At 37.8% G+C, this 25897-nt stretch overlaps 2 protein-coding genes across 10 annotated transcripts in view; one reads left to right on the top strand and one right to left on the bottom strand.

Moving 5' to 3' along the window:
* Positions 1 to 216, bottom strand: part of LOC139449904 (FHF complex subunit HOOK-interacting protein 1B-like) — a 53590-nt gene extending 53374 nt beyond the window's left edge. For 7 of the 8 annotated variants that reach the window (XM_071231499.1, XM_071231495.1, XM_071231503.1 and 4 more), the window contains exon 1: positions 114 to 198. The gene's annotated coding sequence lies outside the window, so the exon portion shown is untranslated. Of the gene's footprint in view, positions 1 to 113 lie in introns of all 8 variants that reach the window. The other variant, XM_071231496.1, reaches the window with a different exon arrangement.
* A 5874-nt stretch (positions 217 to 6090) lies between these two features.
* The window catches only part of LOC139449906 (E3 ubiquitin-protein ligase SH3RF3-like), a 32726-nt gene continuing 12919 nt past the window's right edge, over positions 6091 to 25897 (top strand). Inside the window, exons 1-6 of one of the 2 annotated variants that reach the window (XM_071231505.1) lie at positions 6091 to 6765; positions 12442 to 12491; positions 17389 to 17503; positions 21499 to 21594; positions 22848 to 22943; positions 24942 to 25400. In XM_071231505.1, coding sequence (XP_071087606.1) covers positions 6427 to 6765; positions 12442 to 12491; positions 17389 to 17503; positions 21499 to 21594; positions 22848 to 22943; positions 24942 to 25400 — 1155 coding nt within the window. In that variant the 5' untranslated portion in view covers positions 6091 to 6426. The remainder of the gene's footprint in view (positions 6766 to 12441; positions 12492 to 17388; positions 17504 to 21498; positions 21595 to 22847; positions 22944 to 24941; positions 25401 to 25897) is intronic. The other variant, XM_071231508.1, reaches the window with a different exon arrangement.

Raw genomic sequence — 25897 nt, 5'->3', positions numbered from 1 at the left:
TGACATGAGAACACTTGCCCCCTTTCGTTCTGAATACATAATCATCACAACATACGATGGATCATATAATGAGGTCAACATTGAGCACATTAAATTGCTTTCCTTATACCCACTTTTTAAGGTTACCAGCAGTCCATGAATATCTCCTTTGATATAATTTCTTTAACACGTCGCTAAGATTACTCACCTGCTTGTTTGCCTGGCGTAAGGTCAAGGTTATGAGGGTTGTACAAAAAGCTGAACCAATCCTTGTACTTAAAACGACAGCTGTATTTTACACGATATCGAACGTATTGGCCGCACAAGTAACAGTCACAGAAATAGCTTAATGAATTTGTCGAATTCGCATTCTAACCTGAATTTTCAAAGGTGTGTTAGTTTATCTTTTGACGCATATCACACCAAAATCCGTTTTCGTTCCACAAACGTACCACGAGAGTCGCGGTTGCATTCCTCAACCGTATTTGTCAAAGGACAACCAGTGTATTTAATTTGATATCACATCCGTGTTCATTTAAGGTGATTCATGATGTAGATATCTATCCGAATATGATTTTTATAAATAAATGTATATATGGTGTGATCATGTTTAAAGAAGTATGGGTAGATATGTATATTTTTTAATATATGGTGGCTATCTAAGTTTTAATAAATCCACATTATGAAGTTGAAATGGCACTATATTGTTGAAGCGTCTTATTTGTATGACATGGATTCGTAAACGATGATGATTGGATATGATCATTTTAAATAATATTTATATACAATATTTCAAGAAAATTAATAAGCCTTTTTGTTTATCGCCATACTTATCAATATTTCCAGCTGTATGACGGCGGCCTGTAAATAATCGAGTCTAGACCAGACAATCCAGTGATTGATTTTGTGACAGCGATAGGCGCCGGCGTGGCTCAATGTCACGCAATGATGATAAGTTTGACTGAAGTGATTAAAAAAACCCTGCTCTCTTAAATTGTATGACGTGTATCGATCTAGCCGTCAATATTTAAACTATACACAGATTCTGTTTGCTTGTTGTTTACGCCGCACTGAGCGATATTGCAGCTATATGACGGCAGTCTGTAAATAATCGAGTCTGGACCAGACAATCCAGTGATTGACATCATGAGTATCGATCTACGGAATTGGGATTCGATAACATACATCAACCAAGTCAGCGAGCATGACCACCCGATCCCGTTAGTCGCCTCTTGCGATAAGAACAGTCGCCTTTTACGGCATGCATGTGTTGCTGCAGACCTGTTCTACCCCGGATCTTCACGGGTACATATTTCTCAGATGACACCAAGTATAACTTCTAGCCCTATAGATAGGAACAGGTTAATCAAGTTAAAATGTTACTAATACTGCAACTCTCTTTCGCTGTTGATTCTGAATAAACACGACCTCGCTTTGATATTCCAACCCAATTAACAAATCTGTTCACCGCCCACGTATGTTATTTTTAATAATATGCGACCAATCGTCTTTAAAAGAATCCAAAGTTAAGTGTGATATGTATTCATGTATAGCATATGTGCAGGGTTATGGGATATATAGCCTAGTGAATATAGTTTTGAAAGTGCCGAGAGCCATATTATTTCCCTTTACTCAGCCTTACTGTAACGCTACAGCTCTAAATAAAGCAAGTCTATATTTCCCTCAGGTCCGAATCTACCATCCCACTGGGGCTCCTTTTCAATTTATTTGTTGTTCCTAGTTTCTATCAAAATTATGTATTTTCAGAGACTAAGCGTTAGTGTAAATGCATTCGTAAAGACACGGTTTCGATTCCACAAAAGGTCTAGTATATTTAGCAAGTCTGGATGACTGCAGTATCTGAAAATGAAGAGAGTCTCTGGACTCCTTTTCATTTTTTATCATAACTATAATTCAACAACTATGTCTAGCCGTAAAATATGTTAATTTCAGGGACTAGATGTTAGTCTTGGAGTCTATATAAGACCTAATTTTATGTGGTACACAGACGAAATTTGAAATTGTGTGGAATTATTTTGCTGTTTGTATACGAAATTGAAGCCTTGCAATTCTGGCTTCGTTTCAGTTTCACTTTTGCTCTTAAAGCGTTTAATTGACAGATTGATGAGGTTTTCTTCCAAGAACAGTAACACCACTTGAAGTTCATATATCGCCATGAAGAATGTTGGCATTGAGGTTATTTATGCGCTCGCTCGTGAATGCTGGTATATGGGTTCTATTTCCTATTGGTATACCACAGGACCCCGGAGTTCTAAAACAATTAAATGAAAATTTAAAATATTTTTAATTACCGCGATGAAAAACACATCGACTCACTTAAATATTCTATTAGATCTTCCTGTTCCTAGCGTGGGTATAGCTGCTAAAGTTTGAGATGCTTGGTCCAAACCACAAACTTGCAGACTGCCGTAATATAAGGTTGTAGCATTTCTGACTGCATTGGAAAGTTGCCTTTATGCACTAAAGTCAATGAACTTACATGCACACAATGCATGACATCGTATATATAGCCCTAATGATGCCCACGCTCCCATTCACATTAAGTATTGGCAACGCGTTTCTGAACACCTTGACACTATACGAATCGTAAGTGTATTCTTGCAGCGTTCAGGCAAATCGATGTAGATTTTTTTAAAAAACATTGCTATGATTTGTACGTAAATGAGCCATTCTCGACCACTAGAAATGGACCCGTGAAGATTCCGGGGTAGAATAGGTCTTCAGCAACCCATGCTTGCCGTAAAAGGTGACTATGCTTGCCGTAAAAGGCGACTAACGGGATCGGGTGGTCAGGCTCGCTGACTTGGTTGATGCATGTCATCGATCCCAATTGCGTGGATCGATGCTCATGATATCAATCACTGGATTGTCTGGTCCAGACTCGATTATTTACAGACCGCCGTCATATAGCTGGAATATTGCTGAGTGCGGCGTTAAACAACAAACCAACCAACCAACCAACCACTAGAAATGACGGTTTCTGGTCCTAGGTTAAACCAAATTTATTAACTGGATACAGATCTCTATCATTCCTAATAACTTATTGAAAATAAATTTAATTGTTTATCTCGAAGTGTGCAATGTGAGTAGCGTACAATCTCATTAAATTCAGATCTTAGTTCTCGGTACCGCTAAACTAAGATCTGATTTTAATGAGATTGGAGTTGTATATTACTTAAGCGGGAAAGGGGATACTTTGTTTGTTTGTTTGTTAAAGTCGCACTCAGCAATATTTCAGCTTTATGACGGCGATCTGTAATTAGTCGAGTCTTGACCAGATAATCAAGTGATAGATATCATGAGCATCGATCCACGCAATTGAGATACGAATACATGCATCAACCAAGTCAGCGAGCCTGACCACCCGATGCCGTTAGTCGCCTCTTATGACAGGCATGGGTTGTATTGCTGGAGATCAATTCTAACCCGTAACCTTCACAGGGTGCTTTAACAGAAAATGTTTTGTGGATATAGTATTACGTTTGCTCCGTTTGGGTCGGCTGTCGTTAGTCGATGCAATTCTTTCGTCACAATGTTCAATGGAGTCTGACGTTCATCCCTTGTGACGTTCTGTCCTCCACATTTTGTAGCCGTGTGACGTCAACCTTATGATGTCACAAATGGGTAGACGACTACAAAATGTTGTGGAGGAAAATACAGCTTCATGAAGTTTTACTTGTATGAGGTTGGCACTGGGTTCGAATCCAATGTGTGGAGCCCATTTCCGCCGTGCTATAGCGGGAACTTTGCTAAAATCGTATTGAAATAAACCCCCATTCACACACTCTCATATATTATATGTTTATCATTAGATTGGAAAAATAAATACGCTGGACATTACGCAATTGGATTCATGGAGTATTTCTCTGGTATGTATTTTGATACGTTTCTGTCGGAACTATTTGACATGCCATGTGACATGCAGACACCCGAGCTTGTAATAACAACTGCACGTGCATCCGGGTTACCGCGGCATCTGAAACTTTCAACCCTCCGTCAAGAAGAAAAAAAGGTGATTTGTTTACTTGGTCTTGGGCATGCAAACAAAAGCATGCACGTACTTAGGGAGTGAGTAAGTATGGTAAACGTCATTATCACAAATGAGATGCTCAGGTTCTGGGGCGAATGTTTTACCTATACCCAGTCGGCCCCACCACTGCGTCGCAGCTGTATAAATGCCTTCAGGGTATACAACTCACAGTGTGCAGTTCAGAGTTCGTCCTCGGTTATCCCGTGCATTTTATCGTTACATGTCCTAATTAGTGCCATGAATAAAACCGATTGGCCCGAGCAAATACATCCTCTTCAAAGTACAGTGGTGCACTCAGAAATATTTTTTAGCCGGTGGCTAAAGTTGTGGGATTTCTTTTCCATCCAAAGTATGTCTGGTAATACAACGCTACACACACCGTCAGTTATTGGCGCGTATTTGCCAATCGCTGCATGGAACCAGTCTCACATTTGGACTCTGACATCTTGCATACACATATGGATTCTGGTTGCGACCTATTCCGTTTGGTCTGTTTCTAACAGATGCTTGTGGTGGGTAAAACTGTTCTGAAATTTTGCACAATGAGGGGTAGTAGGCCCTTCTATTTCCAGATATTCCTGTTTGAAATATATATAAATATAAATCTACAAATATGATTGTGGACCCCATAGGATTTAAAGCAAACTATGCAATTAAGGGACAGTAGTGCGTGTATATATATGAAACACGTCTCTTACTTTGGAGTGGTGCTACAACAGACTGCATGTTCTTGGCACCATATGAATGAAGAGCCTTATGGCTCTAACAGAAAAGTACACCCGATTCATCCACTTTATTCTGTCATAATTCGAACCCAGTGCCGTAGGTAAAGTGTATGAATGAAGGTTTATTTCAAGACGATTTTAGCAAAGTTCCTGCTATATCACGGCGGAAATGGGCTCCACTCATTGGATTCGAACCCAGTGCCGTAGCCAGCGGGGGGCTAGATTTGTTATAGAAAACAATTTTATTTGAATCAAGTTGGGGACAAGTGATACTTGTACTAATCCCCCCCCCCCAGTCAAAAAATGTTAACTACGGCCTTGGAACCCGTGACCTCAGCGTGACGAGCAAACGCTTTAACATTTTGACTATCATATGTATTATCTGATTTGAATATGATGCAAGTCTTGCAAAAACGTACGAATTACATCGTTTTTACACATACATACATACATACATACATACATACATACATACACCAGTGCCGTAGCCAGCCTAGATTTTTTTTTATAGAAAACAGTTTTATTTGAATCAAGTTAGGGACAAGTGATACTTGTACAAATACATGAACCTGCGCTTTTACACGAATATTTCAGACAAATATTGAATTTCAATGGTACAATTTAATATGGCGTTTTTGAACTCGCTTATTTGTCCTTTGATGACGTGCTGCGTATAAACATGTCTTCGTGTCCAGGGTTCTTTATACTCCAGTGGCAGTAAATGAAATCTCAACTACAGGAAAAGAAATTTGCTCACGTGACACAATAGTACTTTTGCTAGAAACAATTTTAAGACCATGGGAGCTATTAACATAATGTGGAGAAGTTAAAAATAGCCATTAGTCACAGAAATAACTTTTTTCGTGCATCTGTCCATCATATTGATTAGAGACACGCCAGTATATAACGTTGTTTGAAACATAAAGAATCTTTATATTATTTACTTTATTTGTTTGAATAACAGAATTTTGAAGAAATGTGAACATCATAGAACATGTATGAACATTGAGACACACAACACTCCAAAGTCTAATTTAAAACACAGAATAAGCAATAATATTTGCATATAATTTTTGTATGATAGGAATATATGATTGTGAATAGTAATTTAATGACTGTCATTTGGACATGTGAAATTTGATTGTATCGTGTCCGTGACAAATATCATGTCAAAAGACAAACATTTATTGAAACTCTTTACAGCGATTTTGAGAGTCGCTAGATCTTCAGACAGTAGCACATTCCCAACATTGATTTCATGGCCCTGCAAAGAGTCGAGGCGAGTCCCTCCCTCTCGTATGTATTCCTACGCAACAGCTTCCGGTTCAATATGGCGACGAGTGTATTTTCTGGTGGTGACTCAACCATAATCTTTGAAGATAAGTTGTAACGCCAAGTAATTCATTTTCATTGATATGCTTATGTGCAGTTGTGATGATCAAAGACGCTCGTCAATTCATTGGAGGTTCAACAGGGATGAAGGATCTTCAGAAAACACTTTATTTCCGTCGGATGGGAACTCAACGATGAGCATGCATGCCACTGAAAACCCTGTTTGCGTCAGTTGTTTGTGTTCTTATTGTGTGTTGACATTGCGATGGCAATCAGTTGGTCATGATTTAAACACTTTATCGTTTCCTCCTCTTTACATTCACTTGATCAGTCCTAACAATGGATGAACAGGCTCTGAATGAGCTGTTAGAATGTTCTGTCTGCCTGGAAAGATTGGATCACACAAGTAAAGTTCTTCCCTGTCAACACACTTTTTGTAGAAGGTGTCTTGAAGAGATCGTGATCACAAAAAATGAACTTCGGTGTCCAGAGTGCAGGACTATTGTCACAATCAAAGTTGAAGATCTTCCGCCAAATATCTTGCTAATTCGCCTCTTGGAGGGTATAAAAACACAAGGACAGTTACATGGACAGTCTACAAATACTGAAATTCCCACAAGCAGGACTGACAGCCCAGGTGTCACAAACACCAACTCACAGCCACGACAACAAAGACAGGTGCTTTATTAATCACTAATATCATAAGTGTAACATTGTTAAAAAAAAGAGTGTCTCGTTGTCAAACAATGAGATATTTTGCTACATATCATATTTCAGTTGAAAGACAAACTTTGCTCCACATTGTGGTTCCCATTGTCAGTGCAGGTCGTGACTTACTCATCCATGCCTTGTAGGAAACAGTATTGTGTTTCTTATGAAAATCATCAACTGCCTTGTTAATAGACATCATAAAATATAATCAGTCATTTCTTATCACTATTCACTTGACTTCCTCAAGTTCATTCTAATATGAAAAATCGACTGCCAGTTTGCTTGAATCTAGTTCCTCTTTGAAATAACTTCCCAAATTCAAATGACGTAATGACTCTTTAACTTTAATACTAATGTTATAGAGATGATGTACATGTTACTTTTTCTGTTTTGATGTCTATAAACAATGTTACTGCATTCATGTGAAAAGTGTAACCTCTGTCATTTTATTTGAAGGTAACGTTTTTTCTCATATCTATCATGTCTATCGGCCAATACATGTAAAAAAGTGATTCCATCTTGTATTCATACCAGAATACACCTGGAACATGTAGAATAGGTCCCAGCATTATTTGTATATTTTTAGCATGTTAAGAGGCAACCAACTTGATCCAGTAACTTCAAATGACTGATGACATGACACATTTGTCAATCTTTCAGGCTCCTTCTTTGCCCAGATTTGATTATAAACAGGCTGCCATATTGCTGGAATATTGTGGTGTAAAACAACACACAAAACAAAAACTAATTCTTCTGAGTCTGCCTCTGTAATTTTTATGAAAATGCTATCCTCTGAACCAAGTATTTAGGTTAATTACCTATTTCACAACTATGTGCTATTAGAATAATAACTGAGATACCAATAAATACACCAATTAATCTGTGCACATATTTCATATATGTCATGTATGTAGAACAAAGTGAATATATTGACACCTTAAACCCCTCTAATAAATGTTGAGGAACAACCCTTGTTTTACTTCCAGCTGAGTTTGTCAGGTCCACTTTTGAGAAAAAAGTGGGATCTTTTACAAAAACTTGGTGATCCTTCTTCCTTAGCTTAGTATGGCAGGGTGCTTGGATAGAAGTCTTTATGATATATCTGTAACTGAATTTGATTTTTGTGTTTTACATGCTTAAAGCACCTGTAAGAGTCAGTCCGAGCTTGCGTTTCACATGAAATTTGGCTTGCTGAAAGAAAGAAAAAACTCTGAAAAAAAAACATTGTTCCCATGGTTACATCTGTTTAGAAAATGGCAACTTATAATTTACTTTTAACTGTAATAAAGGAAATAATACCTAAAAAACGAAAAACAAATTTGGCTTGCTGATCTACATATGCATGAACATGATGAACTTGGAATCTGTCTTTGACTGTCCCATCACAGTCACAGTGGTTTTCCATACTTTGTTTCGGTAAAAGTTTAACATGTTTGACGCTTGACACTACCGCTGTTGTTGATTTCCCGACATGCGAATAGAAAGCTTTTCAGATCAGGCTGTGTCAGATACTGCAACAAAGCCCCTCACCATGCTTACAGCATTATTTAATTACCTGTACCATAATATGAGAGTGTAATGAAGATGTGGCACACTTCCATATAAACACAAGCAAAGCATGTTGACGAATGTTAAAGTAATTAAGTAATCCATGTTGACATATTTATATTAAATTCTTTCGTATTGGAAACCATGTGCTCTACTGACAGATTTCGTTAATATTTCTTGCACAATGAACAATATATGTCATATATGATATCGGACCTGGAGTATTCTTGTTAAGAAAAAACAGAAAAGAATTGCATCCTTCATTGCCATATGACACTTCCTTAAAAAGACCACTAGTATGTATGAAAATATTGTTTTTCAGTTTTAATTTCATGATTATCTTCATCCTAATGCATGGTAATGAAAGCAGCTCTTGATTTAAAGTTGCCACTGTTACTTTCCTCATTGTGAATGGAAACAATTTCCATTCCAATTTCCCCCTGATACTATGGAAACTGAAACCAAAACAAAATGCAAGAGACAGTATACAAATTTAATGAACATATAAACACTCTTTTTAATCTCATTGTTACTTAGTGGGGCACGGGTGGCCCAGTAGTCTATGGCTGCACAATTCGCTGTGCAGAGTTGCATCACCTGGGCACGCCAGAAACCTATCAAATCCAAATTCACCCTGATTATGTTTCTAGGTTTGTCACCACCATACCTGTACTTGTGGGTTTCACCAAAGTGGTAAATGTCTAAGATCTGCATTATATCAGGCTTTCCTCCCACAGTAAGTTTACACGCTGTGATATAACTGGAATACTGTTCAAAGTTGCGTTAAAATTAAACCCAACTCGTTCACTTACAGTGTTACTTGAGGGCAGACGCCAGAAATCTATGATTGTGGGTTCGAATCCCGGTTTGCCCCAATTATGTTTCTAGGTTTGTCAGCACCATACCCGTGCTCATGGGTTTGACCGAAGTGGTAAACGTCTGAGACTGCATCACTTCGGGCTTTCCTCCCACATTAAGCTGACACGCTGTTATATAACAGGAGCACTGTTAAAAGCGGCGTTAAACCCAACTCACTCACTCATTACTTGAGGGCAGTATGTGACAATTACTTTGAAATAATCACATTGTACTCCTTTCATTAACCCAGTAGACTTTACTGGAGTTTTTCACAAATACATTTAAAGTGTTTTTCAGTAAGTTACAAGATGTTAAAATAAGCGTCAACAAAATTCAAATAACAATGTAACTTATCAACATCAATCATATAAGTATAAAAAAAGATCAAATAGAAACAAAATACGAAGACGTTTATGTGTTGAGCATTTTGCATATTTTTATCCTTGTATATAATGATCACAGATCAATCACCACTGATGATCAGTCTGTCAAGATGTTTTTCAAATCCTATACATGTGATGTTTACTGTGGTGAATTCATCTTCCTGAGGCAAGTGAGTTAGCTGACTATAAAAGTCCAGTTTCCACCCTTGCCGAACTAGGCTGGTATTATGGAGTTACATTTTGGCTGGACTAACGAGTCTTTGCATAGTTCAATCAAAATCACGCACTGAAATTGAAATCCGGTTCGTAAAGTGTCATGCCGATTTCGGTCGACTGCAGGATTTGCAAAGCATGTGCACCGCTAACTCGTTGTCAACAGATATTTTCTATATCTTTTCATGTTTTTAATCAAGGTGCTCACATGATTTGATGCACTTCGCGATGTATGACTCATTTGATCACAATATACAGTGTTCCCGTTGGCTTTTGAAACTGCAAGTCCAATGGACTGGCAACTCTAAAAATTACCAGTCTCCTCTTCTTTTTGTCAGTCTTAACTTTCAACAATTAAAAATGTATGCAAATTATCTGGTTTAATTACTTCAACATCATGTTCAATGCAATGACGTCATCTCTGAAGTAGCTTAGTTAGATCTACACTTCATTCACACAAAGTTCAGTCACAATTCTCTCTTCTTCTTTTTTAATATTTCGAGACTAAGTCACTACAAATATAAACTTTGATGTTATTTCCTTGCACTAGAAATAGACAAGAGGAGACCCTAGACAAGCTGACTTCATTCCAAAAATATACTTATATGAATATGGCTGATGTTTTGTTCAACAAAGATTTGTAAGGCATTTAACTTGCCAGTCCACAAGGACTGGCAGTCACATGAATTACCGGTCCAAGCCTAATTTTACCAGTAAAAAACTGGTAATTACCGGTAAACGGGAACACTGAATATAGATCATGATTATCAATCAGACTGTCTTGACTGGGCGCCACCGTTTTGTTCGAAGCAAATGCAAGTGATACGAGAGGTTGAATCTGTTTGGTCAATAGGAGAGGCATAGAAAGGACATTACTCGTAATAGCCACTGGTGACGCTACGATCGAGCCCAGGAATTCCAGCCTAGTTGGGCAAGGGTGGAAACTGGACTTTTAAAGTCAGTTAACTCTCTTGCCTCGTGAAGATGTGGTGAATTGGGTACAGTGTCATTAGGTCATGTTGGGAGTTGATCTGAAAGAAGTGTAGGTTGTACACACAAGACTGTACCTGGTTACGGACTGGTCATTCCTTATAGGGGTAGGTGGGTCAGAGGGAATCGGGGGAAGGGCACCAAAAATAGGACAGTCTCAAGGGGAGGGTCATTTAAAATAATTTACATATTTTGGGAGGGTCTTGAAAAAATGGACATTTTGTTATTAAATAAAAAGTGTTTGCATTTTGTCTTTTTGGGGAGGGTCATGAAAAAATGTACAAGGTCATGGGGCAGGTCATCCAGAAATATGAGAAACATTATGGGAGGGTCATTATTTTGTGTACATTAGTGCATTAAAAAACCCTGACCCACCGCCTCCAGTACTACATGACTGCTTAGGGAACTTCTGCTGAAAGCTCATTATCGACCTATTTTTTATGGTTGTCATGATTAACATGATTAATGCAATTTGTTAAGACTTACCACGGTAAATGATTTTATTTTTTCTTTCAATGCTCACTTGGACACCATTGACAAAGCAACAGAATATGACAATCAATGTCAGTGGCATTGCAACCTTTATAACCCATCCTGCCACAATGTTACAAAATTGTACAATTATTTGGTTGTCACAAAAATCATAAATCATTTAGTTCTTTTCCTCCCCAACTGATATAGTTTAGATCCTCCAGCCCCTTTGGCAACTGCGGTGGCTCAAAGCCCACAGCTCCATTTTTCTCGATTATACTAAATCTTTACAAATTTGTTGAGAAGGCAAATCTAGGGAATCCCCTGCAGCATATTGTGTGGAGGTTTATCTTGGCCAAAGCTGTACAACACAGGAAGTGTTTTAATGAGGCCCTCAGAGCACACATATATTCTCACATATTTTGACAGGCTCATCATCCTTGTGTACTTTAATTATCTGATGTTTTTTTTACTTCCTTATCCAGTTAGATAATGATACAGCACCGGACTATTTTTTGTTTGTCATGCAGATGATGGTTTCATCAGTGAAATTAGGCTGGCTGGAGTACGCTGGCTGGTGGTGATATGTACACATGGCTCATGAGTATCAGATGTCAAATGGTGCCTTTCCTTGAAAGCTGATACACTCCTCTCACACATTTGTTGATGGCTTTCATATCCATCTTGTATTTTTCTTATGTATGTTTAGTCAGAAATTTGGAAGGCAGTGTAAAGATGCAGAAATGCTGACCTGTCAGATTTTGGAAGTTTTTAGAAACAAAGTCTCAAACTCATGAATTTTCCAAGACACAACTGTAGTTATCACAGCTTTCATACATCTCCTGGAAATATTTATTCCATTCTTTGATACAATCAGTACTAAATGCAACAGTTGTTTCCCTAACCAGTACTTGAGATCAGGTTGGCATTCCTCTTGTAGGTTAGGAATGTGACTGACATATTTCACATGTCTTCCTATAGTTTCATGTTTTGTCAATGTTTGAGCATGCCCATGATTCCAGGTACTGATTTATTCCCGAAAATGACCAATATTCCCCCAGTATCCCCCCAATAATCCACCACCACCACCACCACCATCCTGCTTGCTCATATGTTTTGGCCTTGGGATGGCATCTTTGCAATGGTTGATAGATAACAGAAATTCTTCCTTTTTTTCCAGAATGCCCCGTGTGCAAAAGCACTGTACAATTACGAAGCGAAGGAGAGTGGGTGGGTATCCTGTTTCCTGTCTATAGATCTATACCTGTCCTCAGCTGCATGTCTCTCGCATATTCTCTTAGGATAGTGGCTGGTTTGTGTTTGTGTGCAGCTTGAACTGTACTTTATCTGTACAATCTCACAAGGTATGCTGTTTGTGTGATGTAGCCAAAAGTTGAAAAGGGAAAATTGGTTCAGAACATGCATAAGGAAAAGGTGTTTTGCCCAGCCTAACATTTTGCCACTGAATGAAGATTGTTTGTTTCAAAACTAAATGCGGTAGCCACAATTTCTTCAAGTTAATGTAATAATATCCAAGAACACATGGCATGAATGATTAATATTCGACTATTTTAATCATGTTTTTTATGAACATGGTAAAGTGGGTTTATGGTAAACATGGTTAAGTGGGTTTGTAGTAAACATGGTAAAGTTGGTATATGGTAAAGGGGTTCTTTTATAAACATGGTAAAGTGGGTAAATGGTAAACATGGTAAAGTGGGTATATGGTAAACTTGGTTAAGTGGGTTTGTAGTAAATATGGTAAAGTGGGTATATGGTAAAGGAGTTCTATGGTAAAGTGGGTATATGGTAAACTTGGTTAAGTGGATTTGTAGTAAATATGGTAAAGTGGGTATAAAATGAACATGGTAAAGTGGTTCTATGGTAAACATGGTTAAGTGGGTTTGTAGTCAACATGGTTAAGTGTGTGTATGGTAAAGTGGTTTTATGGTAAACATGGTAAAGTTGGCATATGGTAACCATGGTAATGTGGGTACATTTTAAAGTGGTTCTATGGTAAACATGGTAAAGTGGGTTTGTAGTAAACATGGTAAAGTGGGTTTGTAGTAAACATGGTAAAGTGGGAATATGGTAAAGTGGGTATATGATAAACATGGTAAAGTGGAAATATGTTAAACATGGTAAAGTGGGAATATGGTAAAGTGGGTATATGATAAACATGGTAAAGTGGGAATATGTTAAACATGGTAAAGTGGATATAGAATGAAGAATGGTTAAGTGGGAATATGGTAACCATGGTAAAGTTGGTTTATGGTAAACATGGAACGGTAGGTATTTAGTAACCATGGTAAAGTGAGAATATGGTAACCATGGTAAAGTGGGAATATGGTAAAGTGGGTTAATGTCTAACATGGTAAAGTGGTATTATAGTAAACAGTAAAGTGACATATGGTAAAGTGGGTATATGTTGAACATGGTAAAGTGGATGTATGGTTACTGGATCTATGGTAAACATGGTAAAGTAGGAATATGGTAAAGTGGGTTAATGGTTAACATGGTAAAGTGGTATTATAGTAAACAGTAAAGTGGCATATGGTAAAGTGGGTATATGTTAAAGTGGGTTAATGGTTAACATGCTAAAGTGGTATTATAGTAAACAATAAAGTGGTATATGGTAAACATGGAAAAGTGGGAATATGTTAAAGTGGGTTAATGGTTAACATGGTAAAGTGGTATTATAGTAAACAGTAAAGTGGTATATGGTAAACACGGTAAAGTGGGTATATGGTAAACCTGATCAAATGGGTTTATGGTTAACATGGTAAACTGGTGATATAGTAAACAGTAAAGTGGGGATATGGTAAACTTGGTGAAGTGGGTATATGGTAAAGATGGTAAGGTGGATATATAGTAACCATGGTAAAGTGGATATATGGTAAACATGGAAAGGTAGGTATTTAGTAAACATGGTACAGTTGGTATATGGTACACATGGTTAAGTGGGTATATGGTTAAGTGGGTATATGGTAAACATGGTAAAGTGGGTATGTGGTAAACATGGAATGGTAGGTATTTAGTAAACATGGTAAAGTCTGTATATGGTAAACATGGTTAAGTGGGTATATGGTAAACATGGTAAAGTGGGTATATGGTTATGTGGGCAGGTGGTTAATATGGTAAATTGGGTGTATGATAAACATGGTAAAGTGGGTATGTGGTAAAAATAACATGGGCATAACATTGGCATTCCAATTGTGTGGATTGATGCTCATGATATCAATCACTGGATTGTCTGGTCCAAACTTAATTATTTACAAACCGCCGTCATATATTGCATATTGCAGAGTGCAGCCTTTAACAATAACCAAACAAGCCATGTTGGTTTCACGATTCATTCATGTTGGTATCACATATTAACCATGTTAGTATCACATATCAACCATGTTAGTATCACATATCAACCATGTTAGCATCACATATCATCCATGTTAGTATCACATATCATCCATGTTAGTATCACATATCAACCATGTTAGTATCACATAATGATATCAACCATGTTTGTATCACAATTCATCCATGTTGGTATCACATATCAACCATGTTAGTATCACATATTAACCATGTCAGTATCACATAATGATATCAACCATGTTAGTATCACAATTCCTCCATGTTGGTATCACATATCAACTATGTTGGTATCACAATTCCTCCATGTTGGTATCACATATCAACCATGTTAGTATCACAATTCCTCCATGCTGGTATAACTTATCAACCATGTTGTATCACATATCATCCATGTTAGTATCACATATCAACCATGTTAGTATCACATAATGATATTAACCATGTTAATATCACAATTCATCCATGTTGGTGTCACATTCACATATCGACCATGTTGGTATCACATATCATCCATGTTAGTATCACATATCAACCATGTAAGTATCACATAAGGATATCAACCATGTTATTATCACAATTCATCCATGTCAGTATCCAATATTGTCCATGTCACTATCCCATGTTATCTGTCACTATCCCATATTGTCCATGTCAGTATCCCATATTGTCCATGTCAGTATCCCATGTTGTCCATGTCAGTATCCCATATTATCCATGTCAGTATCCTATATTATCTGTCAGTATCCATATTATCATTGTCAGTATCCCATATTATCCATGTCAGTATCCCATATTATCCATGCCAGTATCCATTATGATCCATGTCAGTATCCCATATGATCCATGTCAGTATCCCATATTATCCAAGTTAGTATCCCACATTTTCCATATCAGTATCCCATATTATCCATGTCAGCATCCCATATTGTCCATGTCAGCATCCCATATTATCCATGCCAGTATCCAATATTATCTGTCAGTATCCATATTATCATTGTCAGTATCCCACATTTTCCGTGTCAGTATCCCATATGATCCATGTCAGTATCCCATATGTTCCATATCAGTATCCCATATTGTCTGTCAGTATCCCATAAGATTCATATCAGTATCCCATATTATCTGTCAGTATCCCATATTATCCATGCCAGTATCCAATATGATCCATGTCAGTATCCAATATGATCCATGTCAGTATCCCATATGATCCATGTCAGTATCCAACATTATCCAAGTTAGTATCCCACATTTTCCATGTCAGTATCCCATATGATCCATGTCAGTATCCCATATGATCCATGTCAGTATCCCATATTATCCAAGTTAGTATCCAATATTGTCCATGTCAGTATCCCATATTATCCATGTCAGCATCCCATATTGTCCATGTCAGCATCCCATATTGTCCATGCCAGTATCCAATATTGTCCATGTCAGCATCCCATATTATCTGTCAGTATCCCATATTATATGTCAGTATCCCATATTATCCATGTCAGCATCCCATATTGTCCATGTCAGCATCCCACATTGTCCATGTCAGCATCCCATATTATCTCTCAGTATCCCATATTATCCATGTCAGTATCCATATTATTCCAAAGTGCCCCTCTTTTTCGAGGCTGAAAAAGATTTTTGAGAGAAGCATTTACTCTAGTTTAAAGCAACTATATACATGTCATCGTTATGGCACGGTCAGGTACAGGTTGTGTACATTTCTTTCCCCAGTATGACAATGACACCATATCACATATTATCCATATTAAACATGTTAGCGTCACATATCCATTCGATCATTCTTGTATCGCATTTTATCCATATTAGTATCGCATATTATCTGTGAAGATCCAGGTTAAAAATTAAAATAGGTCTTCAGCAATCCGTAAGAACTAACGGGATCGGCTTGACAGACTGGCTGACTTGATTGATGCATGTCATCATATCACAAATGCATAGACCGATGTTCCTGTTTTCAATCACTGGATTTTCAGGTCCAGTCTTCATTATGGAGAGACTGCCGTCATATAGCTGGAATATTGCTGAGTACGAAGTTAAACGACAACAAACATACGAAACAAAGTATCACATAATATCAATAATAATCATGTCAGCATCATATCTCTATATTAATCATGTTAGTGTCACATATTATCCATATCAATCATGTTAGTATCACATATTAATCACATTGATCATGCTTGTATCGAATATTATCCATATTAGTATGACATGTTATCAAAAATAATCATGTTAGTATCAAATATCTATATCATGTATATTAATCAAATTAATATAACATATCCGTATTAATCATGTTAGTATCACATATTATCCATATTATTGTATCATATTAAGCATGTTAGTATATTATCTCGGTGGGCACGGATGACCCAGTTGTCTAAAGCGCCGTGATTCGCTGTGCGGAGTTGCGTCTCTTGGGCACGCCAGAAACCTATGAATGTGGGTTCGAATCCCAGTTTTTGCCCCAATTATGTTTCTAGGTTTATCAGCACCATACCCGTGCTCCTGGGTTTCACCGAAGTGGTAAACGTCTGAGACCTGCATCACTTCGGGCTTTCCTCCCACATTAAGCTGACACGCCATGATATAACTGGAATAATGTTAAAAGCGGCGTTAAACCAAACTCACTCACTAGTATGTTATCTACTGATGTATGTTGCTATCACTTATCCGTGTGAATCATGTTGCTCTCAAATATCCCTCATATAATATTGTATTCTGCACCATCTAGGGATCTGTCCTTCAAGAAGAACGATGTAGTGATACTACGGAAGCAGATAGATGACAACTGGTTCCATGGAGAGTTGAATGGACAGCATGGGTTCTTCCCAGTCAACTATGTGCAGGTACTGTGTCATATTGCTGTGTGATAACACCATGAACACTGTCATATTGCTGTGTGATAACACCATGAACACTGTCATATTGTTGTGTGATAACAACATGAACATTGTGTCATATTGCTGTGTGATACCACAATGAACACTGTGTCATATTGCCTTGTGATAACACCATGAACACTGTCATATTGCTGTGTGATAACACCATAAAAACTGTCATATTTCCTCGTGACAACACCATGAACACTGCCATATTGCTGTGTAATAGCACCATGAACAGCATCATATTGCTGTGTGATAACAACATGAACAGCATCATATTGCTGTGTGATAACACCATGAGCACTGGGTCATATTGCTGTGTGATAACACCATGAACTTTGTGTCATATTGCTGTGTGATAACACTGTGAACATTGTGTCATATTGCTGTGTGATAACATCGTGAACATTGTGTCATATTGCTGTGTGATAACACTGAACATTGTCATATTGCTGTGTGATAACAACATGAACATTGTGTCATATTGCTGTGTGATAACGCCATGAACATTGTGTCATATTGCTGTTTGATAACACTGTGAACATTGTGTCATATTGCTGTGTGATAACAACATGAACACTGTGTCATTGCTGTGTGATAACACCATGAACATTGTGTCATATTGCTGTGTGATAACAACATGAACATTGTGTCATATTGCTGTGTGATAACACTGAACATTGTCATATTGCTGTGTGATAACAACATGAACATTGTGTCATATTGCTGTGTGATAACACCATGAACATTGTGTCATATTGCTGTTTGATAACACTGTGAACATTGTGTCATATTGCTGTGTGATAACAACATGAACACTGTGTCATATTGCTGTGTGATAACACCATGAACATTGTGTCATATTGCTGTGTGATAACAACATGAACATTGTGTCATATTGCTGTGTGATACCACAATGAACACTGTGTCATATTGCCTTGTGATAACACCATGAACACTGTCATATTGCTGTGTGATAACACCATAAAAACTGTCATATTTCCTCGTGATAACACCATGAACACTGCCATATTGCTGTGTAATAGCACCATGAACAGCATCATATTGCTGTGTGATAACAACACGAACAGCATCATATTGCTGTGTGATAACACCATGAGCACTGGGTCATATTGCTGTGTGATAACACCATGAACTTTGTGTCATATTGCTGTGTGATAACACTGTGAACATTGTGTCATATTGCTGTGTGATAACATCGTGAACATTGTGTCATATTGCTGTGTGATAACACTGAACATTGTCATATTGCTGTGTGATAACAACATGAACATTGTGTCATATTGCTGTGTGATAACACCATGAACATTGTGTCATTTTGCTGTTTGATAACACTGTGAACATTGTGTCATATTGCTGTGTGATAACAACATGAACAGTGTGTCATATTGCTGTGTGATAACACCATGAACATTGTGTCATATTGCTGTGTGATAACAACATGAACATTGTGTCATATTGCTGTGTGATAACACTGTGAACATTGTCATATTGCTGTGTGATAACAACATGAACAGCATCATATTGCTGTGTGATAACAACATGAACATTGTGTCATATTGCTGTGTGATAACATTGTGAACATTGTGTCATATTGCTGTGTGATAACACTGTGAACATTGTCATATTGCTGTGTGATAACATAAACAGCATCATATTGCTGTGATAACACCATGAACACTGTGTCATATTGCTGTGTGATAACACCATGAACATTGTGTCATATTGAAATGTGATAACAACATGAACATTGTGTCATATTGCTGTGTGATAAGATCGTGAACATTGTGTCATATTGCTGTGTGATAACATCGTGAACACTGTGTCCTATTTAACTTATTACGCTGTTCATATAATCCATAGATTTAGCAGATTAAGCTGCTGCTCTGGCCATTCCTGTTTATTTCAGTTGTAATGACGTTCAGCAGTCTGCCCCACAAGCACACGATGTAGATATTCCCACTTGTTTCTCATGGCCTGGCACAAAACATTCAGTAACATATCTCGGTGTTTTTACAAGGAAAGAATGAGCAGCTTCCTCATTATTTAGTGACCTTACATATTTATGATGAAGTTTGAGCAAATCCATTTTTAGCTCATCTTTACATTGTTAAGGTGAGCTTATGTTATAGGTCTCGGTTGTCCATAAAATAAGCCAAAGATTCCAGGTATTATAGTTTTAGTGGAATCATTATATTTTGAGCCACATTCCTCTTATCATGCTTATATGAATCACATGATGGACAGATAAAGTGAAATATGTTACTAATGTTAAAAAATATCGCTTGTAATTTAGACAAGTTTAACAGTGTTCACATTCTACATGGCTTGTGGCGTTCAAATAACCCTAGTGACAGATATGCATAGCACTAGTCAATAGCTGCTGTTGATCTGCAGGCTACAGCTGGTCGCCGTGTCTCTACCAGTAGTAGCCACTTAACCACAATGTCTCTGGCAGTGGCCAAGGTGTACTCGACTCTGTTTTCTTGGCTACATGTGCTGCATAATGCTACTACTTCTGGCAGTACATTAACTTCCACTTCCATCTCAGTAATGTCAGCAATGACCAAGAAGAACTCTTACAATGATTGGGACTCTGCTTCTAAATTCAATGTCAAAGGCAATGTTAAGAATATACCAATTACATGTTTTTATGTTTAATTCATTTCTTAGACAGGCTGCTCTTAAGTTGGGGCAGCAGGCCAGTGAAATGAAAAATATAAAAAGTGGGACCTTAGGTCCAGACTGTGTATTTATATATTATTTTATTAGATGATGGTCAGGTCCAGAATGGTTATAACATTGGATCACGCAAGTTTTTTATTTCTAGATTAGATACTTTGATTGTCTTAACAACCAAATACAAATATCATGTTTTTGTCTATAGGACAGATTTATCATAGAGATCAAGACCATGGAGCCTTGTTGGCTGCTAGGGAGAGGAGCACTATACTATGATAGCTGTCATGTTACCATGGTTACAGTGGGCTAACATTAGAAGTATGGGGACTTGTCTATGCCTTGTCGAACCAATCAGAAGTTGTTATTTTTCAGTAGTTGGTCAAATGGAGGCAACATTACCAAGTCGTCATTTACAGCGCCATTAGTTCACACATTATAGTGGTAACTCCAGTAATATTATTGTCATTATTTATATGTTATAAATCCCATTTATTATCATAATTAAAGGTATATGTTCAGTCCTGAAGTAGCAATATGGGTGAACAAGGAGAACCTTAGTCAACTATATTTATGTCTTTTGGGGAAAGTGACACTTTGCACAAGCCATAAAGTTAAATCCAGAATTCCTATATAGGTCAAGGTCACACTGAAAGTCTCTACGTGATGATGAACAGGAAGTTCTTTACCTATTGGTGTCTTTATGTTTAATTTGTTCATAATGTTATTAGATTTATGAGTTTATTATACAGTAAGCTATGTTTATGACAAACATGCTTATAATGAACTGACAGATATAAGAAACTTTTTTGGTCCCGTCCATTTGTGTATATATGCTGTATATATGCTTATAACGAACTATGGTTATAACAGACCATAAGTAGTGGTCCCTTTGAGTTCATTATAACTGTAGTTTACTGTTACTTATTATTCTTTGCTATATGTATAGGTCTAATATTGTACACTATATTTCTGCCTGTGTGCAGTTCTTCAATAGTACACAGTTTTCTCATTGAAAAAGAATGGATGAGATGGGTCCCTTCATGTTTTATTTGCATGTTGTCTTAACATGGAAAATGGGGATAAACATGCTTTTATTAATCCTTAATCCATGAGTCTGCAGTGTATATGAATATGTAGGGACTGTGTGTCAGTTGACATTAGATGCTTGCAACTCTTGTTTAAAACAGCTACAGATGGCAGGGGTGACATGGGCAAACGGTGAAGTGAGTTCATGATGAGTTGTCTCCTCTTTGCAGGTACTGGTGGCGTTACCCCAGTTACCACAGTGCCAGGCATTGTACGACTTTGATCTCAAGGACGAGAAGGAAAAGGATTGTCTGTCCTTTCAAAAGGTGAGACTGTTTTTGTTTTTTTGTTAATATTTTGTTTAACACTGCACTCAGCAATATTCAAGCCATATGATTGCGGTCTGTAAATAATTGAGTCTGGACCAGACAATCCAGTGATTGACATCATGAGCATCAATCCGTGCAATTGGGATACGAAGACATGCATCATCCTAGTCAGCGAGCCTGACCACCCGATCCTGTTAGTCTCCTCTTACGACAAGCGTAGTCACCTTTTACAGCAAGCATAGGTTGCTGAAGACCTATTCTACCCTAGATCTTCATGGGTCAAGACTGTTGTACGTTGTTTATGTCACTACACTGTTCATTGCTTGTTACTGATGATCTATGTCAGTGTCATGATTCATTGCCTTATTCCTCTAAACACTGAGGTGATTCCAGGGTAGTATTGGTCCCAGCTGCGTATGCTGGTTGTAAGGGAAAACATAGCAGATCAGACAGTCAGACTCAGTGACATGACTAACCATCTTCCCGATTCAAGGGCGTTAACTGACTATAAAAGTCCAGTTTCCACCCTTGCCGAACTAGGCTGGTATTATGGAGTTACATTTTGGCTGGACTAACGAGTCTATGCATAGTCCAATCAAAATCTCGAAACAAAATCGAAATCCGGTCAGTAAACTGTCTTGCAGATTTCGGCTATTGCAGGATTTGCAAAGCATGTGCACCGCCAACTCCTTGTCAACAGTAATTTTCCAAACCTTTTCATGTTTTTAATCAGTGTGTTCGCGTGATTTGATGCTCTTCGCGATGTAAGACCCTGTTTTATCACAATATAGATCTTGATCAGATCGTTTTGACTGGGCCCGCCATTTTGTTTGAAACAAATGCAAGAGATGGAATCTCATTGGTCACGTAACTCACGTAACTCATAATAACCACTGGTGGCGCTACGATTGAGCCCAGGAAGTCAGTTAACTCTCTTGCCTCGGGAAGATGTGACTGATTTGCGTGACAATGAGCCTGATGGCTTAGATTGTTGCTCACAATATCAATCATTGGATTGTCTGATCCCGACTTGATTAGTTATCCATCATGCAGCTGGAATAGTGCTGAGTGCGGTATTAAAAAATCAAAAGGAAAAATTGTCAAACAATGTAAAGTGCATTGCTTCCTTGTGGTTGATACATTGGTTTTGTGTCTTTTTCCACTTTTAATGTCTTGGAATATATGAAACCTGACTCTTGATTACCGTCTAAGATTATCTTGATAGCAGACCTATATGTTGTAACTTGCAGGATGAAACTCTGACAGTAATACGAAGAGTGGATGAAAATTGGATTGAAGGCAGGAAAGGGGATAAAATTGGTATATTCCCTGTGACGTTTGTTAGGGTAGGTAACACATCCTCATCACGAGTTGCATGATGTAGCAGTTTTTTATTATCACTTTTTGATGTAGCTTGTTTGAATTGTTGAAACTACTCATTTTGTGTGTTGGAGTGGGGCTGTATTTATTAACACAATGTTTGATACCTCCTTGTTCAAGCCAACACAATGGACCATGATGACTATCGCCATGTACGTCTGTTGCCATGGTTACAGGCAATGTGTAAACTGAGATTTTCACTTCACTACAAAACGCCAAAATATTTCAGTCATTTTACAAGTATTTTTCCATCAGAATGTCTAAAAGTTATTAAGTTCAAAAGGGCTGAATGCATCACAATACCGTATTCGACGTAATAAGTGCCCACAGCGATATTTGCTAATATATTGGCTAGTGAACAATCCCAATTAGCACCCCTTCCGATTGATCAATGTAGCACAAGACTTATTTGTTTGTGTATAATACGCACTCGTGCTTTATATGCACCCTTAATTATGGGCAATTAAATTCTGGAAAATATATGTCGTGTATGATACGCACATACTTTTCTTATGTATCATTTCAGGCTGTCAGCATAAACTATGAAATTTACAATCTTTCTGGTTTTTTTCTCACCAAAATTATATTCTAATAAGAGCCCCTTATTTCTAATTTTGAGAGCGCCCTGGGTGCTTATTAAGTCGGATACGGTATATTCATTATGCTCAGTGTTATGCTAGGATGAGAGGTCAAAAAATTAAAACCATATACCATGATATACATTGACTTTTGTTTTCTTCTTGTCATATTATTTTCAGTCACTGGGTGAAGAAATAGGACATAACAATGTTTGCAGTTTGTTATCATAATAAAATAAATGGACAAATAATTGTAAAATGACAGAAATATTTTTTTTGTAAATTGCCCAAGTGAAAATTTTGATCATTTTACACATTTTACAAGATATATATATATACCAGTAACAAGAACATATATGACATGAAAATAATTCCTACTGTAATGTTTCTATGTGAACTCTTGTTGTCCACTGTGCACAAATTGAACTGTCATGTTTTATAATGACATGTGGTATGCCAATCTGTCGCCCACGTAAGCAACCGAGGCCAATAATCATTGACGTGAGACATCTTGCCAATAATTTATTGTTCTGCAACATTCTTTAGCCATAGTGTCACTGCATTGTTACCTGACTGAGAGATATAATACCACTTTAAGACATCAGCAGCTGAAATTCACTGCACTTCAGAACTTGAAAGAAATGCCATGAGGCACACATTTTTATCAATTTGTCAAAATGCATACTGACTACCATAGAGACGAATGATGCTTTCTAAAAACGAATGTGTCATCTGTATGTGGTTAACATATAAAAACAACTTCAACACTATTAACTAAATTTGTATGCAATAATGTTCGTGCAATATGTTATTTCCCTTGTCTGTTGTAATGTGTTAATTCTGTGCAACTGTTATCACATGAGCCTAATATTACCCTGCATGTGACCCCCTTCTATGTTTGTTTGGACTGTTACTTTAACTCAGTGAGACATGAAAACAACCTGTCCAGGAAAAGTTAAATACACTTGCTACAGACCAGCGGACAGACTTAGGCGTTTTGGGTTCGAATCTTGGTTCGCCCCGATTATGTTTATAGGTTTGTCAGCACCATGCCCGTGCTTGTGGGTTTCACCGAAGTGGTAGACGTCTGAGGCCTGCATCACTTTGGGCATTCCTCCCTCATTAAGCTGACACGCCATGATATAACTGGAATAATGTCCAAAGGGGTGTTAAACCCTCATTGTTTCCATAAGCGTTAGTTCGTTTAATCCACACCGGTTTATGCAACTGTTTGTGTTGGGAAGCAATGGTCTTTCCCTTTATGGTACAATATGACAAATCTTATCAGGCTTATTGCATCCTTACTGTCAGGATGCGTATTGTGGGGGAATCTCCCATCCCTAGCTGCAGCTAGAAGCTGATTAGTTTTCCCCTATATTTACACAGTTAAATGATGCTGCTAAAAGTCTGCTCAACTCCAAGCCAAGTGTGAGTATCCTACAGGCCAGTAATAGCACCCAATCAGGGGGACAACGTAACTCTGATAGCTCCGAACGAACAACATCAGCATCAGAGACACATCGGGTCACCTCACCTTCAGTCACCTCCGTCAACCCAGCCCTGTTGGCTTCTCACCCCACATCTCAACCCAAACGACATTCATTCACCCTAGCACCCCAGAAATCCTCATCCCCACCTACCCAGCATCAGCGGCGCTCACTCGAACTGGGCAGCAGCAGCAGCAGCAGCTCGGGGGCATTCAATATTCCCAGCACATCAGCTGGGTCTGTGAGTGGAACGTCCACGCCGCCCCTCACTGCTGCCGCTACGGCCGCCGCTGCTGCTGTCGTCACCACAACTAGCTCCTCTACCTCAACTCAGAAATCGGCACCACAAACTGCACAGGTAAGGAAGGTTTATGACCATGGATAGAAATTACACTACATGTAGGGTTCAGGTTGTTAAGTCTTAATTTGGAGACTTTCGGCTGCTATGAAGAAAAGTCATCTTGCTCAGAGGCCACACTGTTGAACTTTTAATAGAGCAATACATGTGGTTCAAATTTCCCGACTTAACCTTATTTGTAAGTGGACCAAAGAAAAAACCTACATGAATATATCAAACGGCATAATTTTACAATAGTTATTCAGCTGAATTGCGTTAAAACAACAAAAACAAACATGAATATCTTTTTTTTTGTCTACCAACTCCATTCTCAAATACGCAATGATCTGTTCAGAAGCAAAACATTTACAAAAATGTTGAATTCAGTTTGGTGTATTATGGAATGATTGGAATATTCTTATCAGAAGTACATGTATATTTGTAGAAAATCACTTTGCAAAGAGTTTACTTAAAAAACAAAACAAAGAGTACCATGTAACCTTTATTTTCAACTTCAT

Source organism: Haliotis cracherodii, unplaced genomic scaffold (genome assembly GCF_022045235.1).
Source record: "Haliotis cracherodii isolate W230 unplaced genomic scaffold, xgHalCrac1.p SCAF_8, whole genome shotgun sequence".
NCBI classification, from domain to species: Eukaryota; Metazoa; Mollusca; class Gastropoda; order Lepetellida; family Haliotidae; genus Haliotis; species Haliotis cracherodii.
Note: the sequence above shows the minus strand (reverse complement) of the source record. Positions and strands in the feature narration are given on the sequence as shown.